This window comes from Pongo pygmaeus, chromosome 4 (genome assembly GCF_028885625.2).
Source record: "Pongo pygmaeus isolate AG05252 chromosome 4, NHGRI_mPonPyg2-v2.0_pri, whole genome shotgun sequence".
Lineage (NCBI taxonomy): Eukaryota > Metazoa > Chordata > Mammalia > Primates > Hominidae > Pongo > Pongo pygmaeus.
This window is the reverse complement of record NC_072377.2, coordinates 37,137,417-37,150,133: the sequence shown is the minus strand read 5'-3', so window position 1 is coordinate 37,150,133 and position 12,717 is coordinate 37,137,417. Positions and strand designations below refer to the sequence as shown.

Here is a 12,717-nt window from a genome sequence, read left to right as displayed (position 1 = left end):
TCTTCTAGCCAATCTATGGACAACATGGCAGGAAAAGGTCATTTTGTTTCCTCTTCTTTACAGTCACAGGCTTGGATAGCCAAAAGGTTCATATAAAGCACAAATGTAAACGGATATAAATATCTGAGATTTTCTTCATAATTAGGTATGAATTTGGTTATGAGGTATGTGAAGAGTGATAGGACTGTTCCTCTTTTATGATTACAGTATGCTCTAGTACATTCCTTTAGTGACAACTTGTTTCATACACTAATATAAGTAGGGTGTGTGTATGTATTTGTGACAGAGAAACAGGTCATTTCTATATAGAATTCCTTAGATGGTTTTTTCACAAGTACTGAAATGCCTACATTACAAGGGATGACAACTAATAAGCAAACTTCTTCAGAAAGCACTATTTTCTTATGGGGGCAGAGAAGGGGTCTTGCTATGTTGCTCAGGCTGGTCTCAAACTCCTGGGCTCAAACAATCCTCCCACCTCGGCCTCCCAAAGTGTTGGTATTACAGGCATGAGCTACCGCGCCAGAAATTAGTATTTTACAACCTCAAATATGACCTGCTTTAGTCTTTGTACATTTTAATTAATTTCATAACAAATCCGTTTCAAGCATTCAATCCTATGAGTAGCAAATGCTTGAAAAATCTTATAGTGGTTTGTAATTACATAGTATATGCTGTATTGGTGGTAACTATCCACAGATCTTGTAAATCTTTATTTCACATTCATCAAATTTTAGACAATTTAGATAAAAATGGGGTGACAAATAAAAAAAAAAAACAACTTCCATAACACATTGTGTTATAATGAGGTTATTAGGATACCAACTCATTGTGGTTAGCTTATTCTTTCTCCATTTCTCTCATTACCCTGGAATAAGCAGGGGAGGGGAAAGGACTCAAAAGAAAGGTACGTAAAATATGACTTGGGTGTTCTCTATCCTCTCTTTCCAAATTTCACCTATATATATCTCTTGAGCTTCTTACATCGCCCCTCTCTCCATTTTCCCCAGGCACCCAGTGACCTTATATTTGTGCTATGGCCATCCAAATCTGTGTAGCCCAACTTTCAAAATTATCCTTCAACATTTTCCCCTAACCTTCAACAAAACTATTTCCCTGGTTTTAGATTTTGAGAAACCAATTTGATTAAACTGCTAAGTTTCAAAAATTTCTCTCTCTCTCAGCAGCATAATGTTTGCAACTTAACGTTCTCATAATAGTTTCACATTTTGTATTGTGCTATATTTTCACTACACTGTTTCTGTTGTGGTGTAACAATTTGGTTGTTTATGTGAACAATCTTTTGGACTTCTTTCACCATTCAAATCAGTGGCTCCAGTGTCCACTTTTCTATAGTTACTTGTATAGAAATAAGTGAAGAAAAACAGGAAGCTACTCTTGGCATCTCTTTAAAAATCCAGAGAAACTTTCCTTTCTTCTAGCAGCGGGTGAAGCTTAGGTTCTTTAAAATAAATATTACCTTTCGATATAGTTGGGCATAGATATAACAGGATCCATGGCTTTACAACGAAGCTATGTGCCTCCATAAGATGAGACAATAGCTTTCATGATAGAAATCAAGAGGAAAAGAATGGTGGCTGCATTGGTGACAAACATGAGGGATGTGTGGCTCTATTCTCCACTATTTTACACTTGGTGGAGATTTTTGATTATGTTATCCTTTCCACTTAACTGTGAGACAGCTTCAGAAATCTTTGCAATTTAGTAATGGAGGCAGCCACTTTCAGTCAACTGGATTTGAAATGTCATTTGAAATCAAACTGGAATTCAGGGACTCCTCCGTCTTGGCTATTCTAGATACAGGTGATATGTTTATTAGAGGGAAAGAGGCAGAGTGGTAAGGCATGTATATTAAAGAGAATGAGTTCCTGGGCCCCATGTTTCTTATATCTTCTCATCTTCCAGAGCTAACCACGTCCCCATATGACCAAAATATCTGATTGTAATAAAAAAAATTAACTTTAGCCATTTTAATATACTGTGTGTCAATACATTTCATAATACAATTATAACAATTATACATGATTAAATGTTAAGTTTGCTGTATATTTTATTTCAATTTTAAAACTTTTTTCAGATTTGTTCAGTATTCATAGTCTACTGCTCATAGCTCAAGAGCTCACAATTAAAAAAAAATCAGTAAATTAACATTAAAAACTTTGGAGGAGGTGAAGGGCTTCCATCAGCAATATACATTTAAAAATGGCAGCATGCATCTGTCCTTCCTGCCCTTGCTTGTCACACCTCAATCTATGGACACTAGGTGGAAAAAGTAGAACACTGGTGGTCTTCCCACTTCTTTTGGTCATTATGACTAAGTCAGTTGGCACACAAGTGAAGATCTCCCATAGTCTGTTTCCACTGAATGCCGTTTAAGTCAAACAAGGTTGCTGACCCCTCTTGGCTAGGCTCAATTCTCTTGCTCCAGAAGAAGGAAGATAGGGATAAAAGAGAAGAACTTTTTCAGTGGACCAGTAGGAAGACAGGCGAGGTATAGCAAGTCTAGTGCAAAGACAGGTGATCACAGTGTTGTAGAGAGGTAGCTGTGTAGTGAAGAAGCCAGCTCTGGAAAACAGTGAAACAAGGGAGGAATTCCAGGACACAGCTGGGCAAAAAGGAGAAGCCAGGTCCAAACCACAGAGATAATCTGCAATGTGGCTAATCCATTCATAATTTAGTGATAGTATGGTTTTAAATATTTCTTCATCTGGCTATCTCCTACGTGTCCTTCAAGACTCAACTCAAGTGTCACCTCTTCCAGTAAGCATTCCCTGAGCCCCCACTCTGATTTTGATGCCAATCCAATGTGTTCCCATAGCACCCTGGATTTACTGTTATCATTGTACTTTTATCAGCATACTGCAATTATTTATTTACATATTTCCCCCATTAGACTGAAGGCTCTTTGAAGACACGGGCCATATCTTATTTGTATTTTTACTCTCAGTGTCTAGCATATAACAGGAGCTCAATAAATGTTTGCTGAATGCATACAGACACATACCTACCTGTGTTTTAAAATTAATTGTAGCTCATTTAATATTTTTTTCTTGGTGCCAACTGATCTCATCTTTCACGCATTTTTAAAGTATAGAGAAAAAAACTTACTATACTGTGTTATTAAGAATTAAGGTGACTGTGCTCTTGCTAAACCCCCAAATTATGAGAAAAACACATCAACCTGCTTTTAAACTCTAAAATAATAACAAAGAGTTCTGTGATACTTACATTCAAAAGCTTCATCACTATCATTATCTTCATCTGAACTGATTTCAGCATATTTTGGCTTTTCATTAACTGTGCTACGCTTGCGTTTGTTCATTTTCACACGTTCACAAAGTGGCATGGTGGACTCAATTTCTGCCAGGAGTTCAGGGGGTAATTCTTTTAACACTGATTGATCTATACTACCTATTAATGAAAGGTGAATAAAAAAAATGTAAATCTGAAGATAAAAGGAAAATTTTAACTAAGTTAGCATCATAAAAATATTAGTATTTGTTTTCTAAATCACCTGTTTATTTTAAGAAAACACAACTATAATACCCTTAACCCTAAAGTGACGATATAGTTAATATATATGTATGTGTACATATATACATATAATTATGTAATGACTTTAAAAACATGACACTTACCACCATAAAAATGAAGGGTAATTATATAATAAATTTTTGATATAATGCCTTCAATTTGTCTGCACTGACTAAAAACTTTCTGAAACTAGAGATTCACTGACATTAGCAAGTGGATTTGTGGTAAGAGGTACACTTGACATTCTTGGTAGTACATAAATTTTGTTTTGTGTAGGTCTGAAGTAGTTTGATTCTAATGTTACCCCTCAATACAAGTGAGAAGTGTTGGAAGACACTTACCACTCCTCCTCCTTCTCTATGATCTTGGCAGTTGTGTATGGTGGCTGAGACAAGAGCTTTACATATGCTTTTACCTATTACTGTCTATTTGAGGGCATGGTAATGCCTTTAGCATTATGGAGAACTTCTTCAAATAGACAAATCAATATATAAAATTTAACTGAAGACAAGAGAAACATGTAACACAGGATAAATAGATGACAAATATTTTAAAATATAAATGTCTGTAACTGAAAAGTACATTTCAAGTTAGAAATCCAAGTTCATATCTTCCCACGAGTCAAGACAATAACAAAGAAGACAAGACAATAAGAGCCATTATACTACTTAATCCTACACACATACACACAAACACATACACAAATAGTTCTTATGAAGAAATAAACTGGGACTATCTTCCTGATAGTTTAAAAAATAAAGTAGAAGTAGCAAAAGCTACTTATTCAGGATAATTTGTCCTTAATGATTACTAAAGATGGCAATTTTAGCTTCCTTTACTTACTTTGAGTGGAAGTATAAAAAGAAAAATCTTACCTGATAAATTTTATGAATTGGAAGCAAAGAGTACCTTTGTGGTTTATAGCAGGAAATATTAGTAACTTACAATCAACATTAACACTATCCTTTATAACATGCAAATGATAATAGTGCTTATGTAAAGAATAAAAATCATGACAGAAAAGTAAATAGCTATCAAGAATATTAAGACGATACAATCAAATAACTCAAGATGGAGATATAAAATATTAATCTTAGTGGAAGAATAACCCTTTTTCTATTATTCTGAAACTTTTATTCAGTATCACAAAGGAGTTATTTCAGTAACTTTCAGGCTTCTGTTCTTCTAAGGACATGCATAGCAACAATTTTATCCAACAAACATGAAATACTCATGACTGGTAATATCCCGAAGACTTCATTGCTAAGAATTCTAACTCATGTTGAGTTTAACTTCTCTGACATTTTGAAATCAGGTAATATTTTTCTGTATTGGCTTTCTTAATTTAACTAGTTAAGTTTTATCAGTGAGGGCCTTCTTTTTTAGAATATTGGTAGAAGTAAAAGAAGTCAACTTTAGCTTTGCATTGCTTATCTTCACCCCAAACTGAACACATTCTGCACCTCACTATAAAGTCTTTGAATATCTCTACTTTAATATGTGTCTTTTTGATGGAAAATCATGTTTTAGAGTATACATCTTCCCTTTTCCACATGACCTACATAATATTAAGTACATATATATGGATAGTCAATAGATGCTTCTTGATTGCCTAACTCTGTGGTTCACAATTTCTCATGTTCGCTTACAGATGTACTTCCTGGATAGTTCCTGAGCTGCTGTATTTGATAGACAAATGAGTACATTTCTAAAATTTCTAAGAATAGAAATTTTTTTTTGCAGTATTGGAAACATTATAATCTTTATGGGTTTATAAATACAGATAATCCAAAGTATTTGGCCTTTCATTCATCACGGGATTTTTTTTTTTTTTAAAAGCAAATGCACCTAAGTGTTTTGCTTAGATTAAGTTCACATCACAGACACACTGACTCAATACTAATATCCCAGAATTAATATTTTCCTTGTTAATTAACACAATAATCAAAGGTTAAAATATGTACTAGTTCTTGTGCTCTCTCTGCAATGGATTATTATGTTCCCAGAGCAAGGACTCTGCTCTTTTTCTTTTTAAAAAAATTATTCACAATAGCCAAACACAGATAACCTGTGCCTTATATCCAATAAAGCAGGTATCAACATTTATCAACAGTAGTTACCCTTTCTTATTCCCTACATTAACAAGAATACTATCAATTGAGACCTCTCTAGTATTCTCTAGATCATTTTAACTTCTGTAAAACTTTCAAAGTTTAAACAATATAATTCAAAGGCCAAATGTTTTATTTCTGAAGGTGCCCCAACTTTAAAGAAAAAAAATCCAGGAATCAATGTCTCTATACGTATCATCCTCCAAAAGTGAACCCTGTTTCATTCTGAACAGAATTGTCTATTCCACAGGTTTCACACATTTTCTGAATTAACCATGTCCTTTCTTCCATTTCATGAAGCTCTTTATAAATGGACTCTGCCAGGTTCCTTGATTACAAAGATAAGAAATAAAGGGGCCGGGCGTGGTAGCTCACACCTGTAATCCCAGCACTTTGGGAGGCCGAGGTGGGTGGATCACGAGGTCAGGAGATCGAGACCATCCTGGCTATCACAGTGAAACCCCGTCTCCACTAAAAATACAAAATTTAGCCGGGCGTGGTGGCGGGCGCCTGTAGTCCCAGCTACTCGGGAGGCTGAGGCAGGAGAATGGTGTGAGCCCGGGAGGCAGAGCTTGCAGTGAGCCAAGATCACACCACTGCACTCCAGCCTGGGCAACAGAGCAAGACTCCATCTCAATAAATAAATAAATAAATAAATAAATAAATAAATAAAATGCATGACTTTCCCATATTCAGGCCTGAGATCTTTAATATGACATCAAGGATCTGGATAACTCAGCCATTTGGAGGCTGAGATGGGAGGATCATTTGAGCTCAGGAGTTCCAGGTTGCAGTGAGCTATAATTAGCACCACCGTACTCCAGCCTGGGCAAGAGAATGAGCCCCTGTCTTTAAAAAACAAAAGGATCCTTATCTGGATAACTAACTCAGTTTAACAGAAATGAATAAACAGCAAGTACTTAAAATTATCTGTATGACATACTTGGTTATGTTATTTCCCCTGAATTAGTTAATAATCCATTAAATACAAACATAGAGTCTTGCTATCTCTTAATATATGATGATGTATTTTAGGGATTGATGATTTTAGGGATTATTGCTGCTTGCCAAGTTATTTGTTCCTAAAACTTCAGATTACTAGTGCTTTATGATTGTCTCTCACCTAATTTCTTTTGTCCTAACTACTTTATTCTTTAAATCAGATGTCTGAATTCCCATAAAACTTTATGTTATTGGCTTGATGAATAATGTCATTTAGTCACAGTTTTGTAAGATATCAAATTTTCAGCTTCTGTACATATATTCCATTAGATACAGTGCACTCTATACTCTGGCTTTAATATGGCTAAAGAATACATTTACTCCTAGATATGCTACATTTAAGCAATCTTTGATTTCTATTATAAATCACTCAAATTAGCACTTGCCAGATTATTAAAACCAGAAATCATCAAAAAACTTAAAAGAATCATTGATTTGATAACTAACGATGTGTTCTGTTTTCTTTTTAAAACAGGAAAACAACTCTGAGATAGAAATAAATCACGTAAACTAATAAAATCTTTGGGACTGAAGCTTTGGTCAATGGAAACAAGTCACGTTCAGAAACAAAACTAAGAGCCTCACATAAACCTCCAAATTTTATAAATCCTAAAAAAAAAAAAAAACAAACTTAGGCAGGCATAATGGAACAATTCAGTGACAATTCTTCCACTAACCTACCCATATAACACAGAAGCACCAAATGGATCTTTAACTTCAAATAGAGGTAAGCAGGGGCAAAAAAAAAAAAACAAAAAACAAAAAACAATACTGCATGTAAATGACAATTTACTACTCATTATGTAAGTAACAACTTACTACTCATTACAGAAAAGTAGGGGGCAGGGATCAAATGATTCTTTCCTTGATATGTATACACGGTGAGAAAAATAAATTGTGGCAGTAATATCTTTAAATCTACACTGAATATAAAGTACAGATACATAAAAAGATTTATTTAAAAAAATTACTTTCTTCATTAGATAAATTCAATTCAATTAGAAATTGAATGACTGTACATTCCTTTATATAAAAAAATCAGACAGACTTTAGCTTTTACTATAAGAACATTCATTTTCGTCTTTATAACTGTATAAAGTAGGAGGGAAATTGGTTTCTTTATTTAAAAAGCGAATGAACCAAGCTTTGAAAGGTTAAGACTTATTCAGGGTTTTGATATTAGTTCTCTTTGTAGTATAATTTGTAATAAGTTTAAAAGAGAATTTTTAAAAATTGATACATTAGAAGTCAGAAAATGCTAATATTTTTATAGGCAAGACAGAGAGATCTGTATTAAAAAACCCATTTTATTGGTGTTGTAATACTAGTAGGTATTCATACTCTTAATTTCACATCAGGCCCTTGTAAAGAAGGGTTTCATTAAATTTTTTTTTTTTAGAATATAAGAGGGAATTTAGCATGTCAAAGATTATTTCTTCACAAATAGGCACAGGGTCTTACAGAATTAATATTTGCTAGCTCCTTAGCTGTTAATGATATACCTATTTCTACAGACACAAGAACCCTATAGAAACTATGTTTTTGGACTGCCTTAAGAGACGGAATGGAAAGGAGAGAGAATACCTCCAGCAAACTTTAGTTTTTATAAAAAGGTTTCTACTTAGTGCATTTCTTTTAAGCAATATTTGTATGAACAATCTATTAAGCATACTTTGGAAAACTTCTACAAATGGAAATCATGAGTACAAATTTTCAAAATACTGCTCTAAAGTCACAAGAGCTACATACAGATTATGCCAACTTCTGTAATAAACTTTCTCCAAACATTTCCTAAAGATATCACTGATATCAATATCTTTACAGAAACTGAAAATTTAAGTTTTTTAGAAAGGTATTTTATAAAACTGTACAAATGAAACAAAATAAATTTCCACTGCAGCATCATTAAATATTATTCAATATTACAATCTACTTTAAAGAAAACACACTGAAAATTCCTCAATTTAGGAATTAATAAACTGTGCTATAAATTCACTCTCAGAAACAACACTTTCAAGCTTGCAGAAGCTGAGGATCCTAAACACCATCTAACTAGACTGGTTCAGTGCTAAGTAAAAGGCAACCAGCTGATGATAGTTATCAGCCTTTAGTAGTGTAACTGTAACAGTAAATAATTGAAGTGCGATCACTGTCGCTAGTAAGGCCTGCAATCATTAGCTCATCAAGTGAGCAATATAGGCTAACCACTATTGACTATTAAAGCTGCTAGATACATTCCCAGTGAAGACTACTTTCAGAAACTGCTTTACTCTTCAGTTTAAAGGATGATGTCAAATAACAAATAATACGGATATTTCTTGCAAGCACTGAGTCCACACAATGGAGAATGATACACTGGTTGGAAAGAAGTAGGGGGAGACAGAAGAAAAAATGGGTTCCTTAGACATAAAACTAAGATATTTTGAGACACTCTGGAGTTAAAAAAACAAAACAAAACAAAACAAAATCGAATATGTTTGTAATTACTGATAATAAGCTGTTAATAACACTGAAGGCATGTGTTAGTTGATGATTATGCCAATTTTTTTTTTTTTTTTGAGACAGAGTCTTGCTCTGTCACCCAGGCTGGAGTGCAGTGGCACGATCTCAGCTCACTGTAACCTCCTCCTCCTGGGTTCAAGTGATTCTCCTGCTTCAGCCTCCTGAGTAGCTGGGACTACCAAGTGCCTGCCACAGTGCCTAACTAATTTTTGTATTTTTAGTAGAGGTGGAGTTTCACCATGTTGGCCAGGCTGGTCTCTAACTCTTGACCTCAAATGATCCACCCACCTTGGCCTCCCAAAATGCTGGGAGATTATGCCAATCTTAAAGGATCTCCTAACTTTATTATTTTAATTTAGAGACACTATACATTAGGGTAATAGTCTAATGAAATTTTTAACAAAATATTTTTTGGCATGTAACATACTGATTGAAGTATATTTTAGTAGAAGACATTTGAAGAACTTAAAAAGAATTCTACAAACAGTTACGTTGCCTGACTGCCCCCTCCACCCCTCCCAGGCAAGGAATAAACATGGTGATGGAAAGATAGGGAAGTTAACAAAGCAGGATAAGAATGGGAATAATATTAATCCCATGTTGTAACTGCTGTAGATCAAAATAAGTGTGACAGAAAAATTAAACACATATTACTATAAGCAGGTTTTCTTTGGATCTTAACAAAAAAACTAGGTAGTCGACAGGGTGAAGAGTTATTACAATGTTTAGGAAGCAGGATTTGAAAAATAAGTAGCTCTTGAGCTAGGGTGTATTGATGGGAACATAAAAGACGATTATCTAATTTTAATCTGTACACAAAAACTTTTCCTGAAAATGGTGGCAACACCGTCTCCATTCAATAGGCATTAAATATGATTTATTATGTATGAAGTATTTTGTTAGGTACTAGGGATATAGACATATTGCCACAGAAATCAAATCAAATGTAACAATGCCACTTTACATTTATCATGCTCATACAAAAGACAAAAATAATCTAAATTAGGAGTAATAAATCTATACCTCTATTACACAATCAAAATTTATCAGCTTAAAATATATCCTAAAGAATGACTATTTTCTATATGAACATCAGGTAAAATACTTAAAAGATGGAAATTTATGGCTCTTCAATTTTGGCCCTAGGAACCAACCATAAAAGTATCCCAGCAGTATTCATACTAACTCCTTTACTCAGAAAATCATCAACACATCAAAATGTGATTTTCTGTGAATCTCCAAAGAAAATCCCAATATATACTACAAAAGGTCAGTAATCTACAACTGTGCTTCATACACATGCAATTTAAAAAAATCCACAATTACCCAACTCTGCTATTTAAACTGAGTAGCAAAAATCTAAAATAAAACCAAAATTAGAACATTACTAAAAAAAAAAAAAGATATGGATCCTAAGACATAAATAAATTAATCCAAAAGACAGCTACACGGCATCCTGAAATGAATCTAAGCACTGACATAGTATTTTTTGATGAAAAGGACTGTTATTGTAATTGCAGTTACATTAATACATGTGTATATATACACAAACACGCACATGTACACATACACACACATCACTCTAATAGACAGACACCCAGATAGCTTACTTACATACTAACATGACCATATCAGGTATATACATCTGCATTAAAAGTATACTATCAGAAATGCATTTTGGTGCTAAAAACATATTCATAGGCAATATTACTGCATGTGAAAAAACCAGGCGAAATAATATACCAATTACTAACTAAAAGCTATATTCACTTCTGGATGTTCTTTAAGGAGTTTTAAAAGACTCTTTGTTAGAACAGAGTTTAGAAAGCAAGGCTAGGGTAAGCTGAGAGGGGAGGGAGAGAAAGATGGTCCAGATCAAAGGAACAAGAGGGTACCACTTTCCATCTTTCACCTAACTCTTCTAAAATTGTATAGCCATACTCTTTAGTTTATAAATATAAGCTACTTCCAAACTTTCACTAAAAAATTTTAAAGAAAACTTTTACCTAAAAGAAAACAATTCTGATGTCAACCCCCCCATTCTACAACCTCTTTTATATTAACAAGTAACTTTGAAAAGATGTATTCAAGTTAAATAAAAAAGCCTACTTATTAATTAAGGCTGATGTCTTAATTGATTTTTGGTAAGTCTAATTGCCATAATTTAAAACTTAAAAGCTTCACTCAAAGAACACAAATATTAGCAACTCAGAAGGCAATCTTTTTTCATTTTTGTAAGACAAAATGAAATAAATTAACAGTGAAAAAATGAATGTTGACGAAGACCAAGCAAGAATAACAACAGATTAGCCACAAGTCATTCTTTGAATAAAGAGTTCTTTATGTTTTCAAAGAGCTTTCTTGGTAGACAAGCTACAACAGCATGTTATGAAAAACAATAACCACACACTTTTTATATCTCCTAGTACACTGCAGTGCTATACGACTTTCTGTGATGATGCAAATGTTCTGTTTTGTCCAATATGGTAGCCAACAGCCACATGTGACTACTGATGAAATGAAATTCCAATTTTAGTTAACTTAAATTTAAATAGCCAAAAAAGGCAATGGCTACCCTCTTGGCCAATGCAATTCCAGATTTCATATACTTGGTAATATATATAAGTATAAATCTAAATTCTTAATAATTCTCTTTCACAGAAGGAAAACTTAAAAATCAAATAAACTCTCAGTTCTATTGCCTTCACTACACCTCAGTATATTTAGACTGTATGGACACGGTGGCTCATGCCTGTAATCCCAGCACTTTGGGAGGCTGAGAGGAGAGGATCGCTTGAGGCCAGGAGTTCGAAACCAGCCTGGTCAACAAAGCAAGACCCCATCTCTATTTAAAAATAAAAAAAGTTATTTTAAATACTTGTGTACAAAGGGATACAGAAGTATATCTTCTGCACAAATGGCCATTATCTTTTGGCACTTAAGACATTCTTCTCCCTTTGGAAATAATTTTACTCGAGTAACCAGAGAATTTAATTCAGAAACCATGCAAAAATAACACCAGTCCCCTGCCTCCCACAAACTTACAATTTAACCAAATTTAAAAAGTAAGTACCATTCCCTATTACCTTTGCATAAACAAGGACAAAAAGATATGTTTTAAAAATATAAAACATATTTAACTAACCATCTCCCCAACAAAATGAAAAATAACCTTTTATATAACTTTCTAAACTATACAAACTATTCATCAATAATTGGCTCAGACACAGGTCTATAAGAATGTAGTATTGTAAGACACTTTTAAATAGTTTTTAAAGACAGCTATTTTAATACAACATTCACTTAAGCATATTTCAGAAATATAAGAAATAACTAAACAGTAAAATAACTTATCTCTGTGTAACCAAATAGCAGTAAAATTCATAACTACCTTGAGTAGTGGGTGGGAAGAAAAAAACTGTGGGGAAAAAAAAATTCATTGGAAACTTTTTATCTATACTCCTGAAAAAAATTTCCTGTTGACATAAATGTTATATTTTCATGTAGCAGCTTTCTACTTTTTGTAAATTTCCTTTTTAATACTTAG

At 33.6% G+C, this 12,717-nt stretch overlaps 1 protein-coding gene across 2 annotated transcripts in view; it reads right to left on the bottom strand.

Moving 5' to 3' along the window:
- NIPBL (NIPBL cohesin loading factor) overlaps positions 1-12,717 on the bottom strand; it is a 202,422-nt gene that overhangs the window by 68,321 nt on the left and 121,384 nt on the right. For both annotated transcript variants that reach the window (XM_054487074.2, XM_063664732.1), the window contains exon 11: positions 3,250-3,432. In XM_054487074.2, coding sequence (XP_054343049.1) covers positions 3,250-3,432 — 183 coding nt within the window. The remainder of the gene's footprint in view (positions 1-3,249; positions 3,433-12,717) is intronic.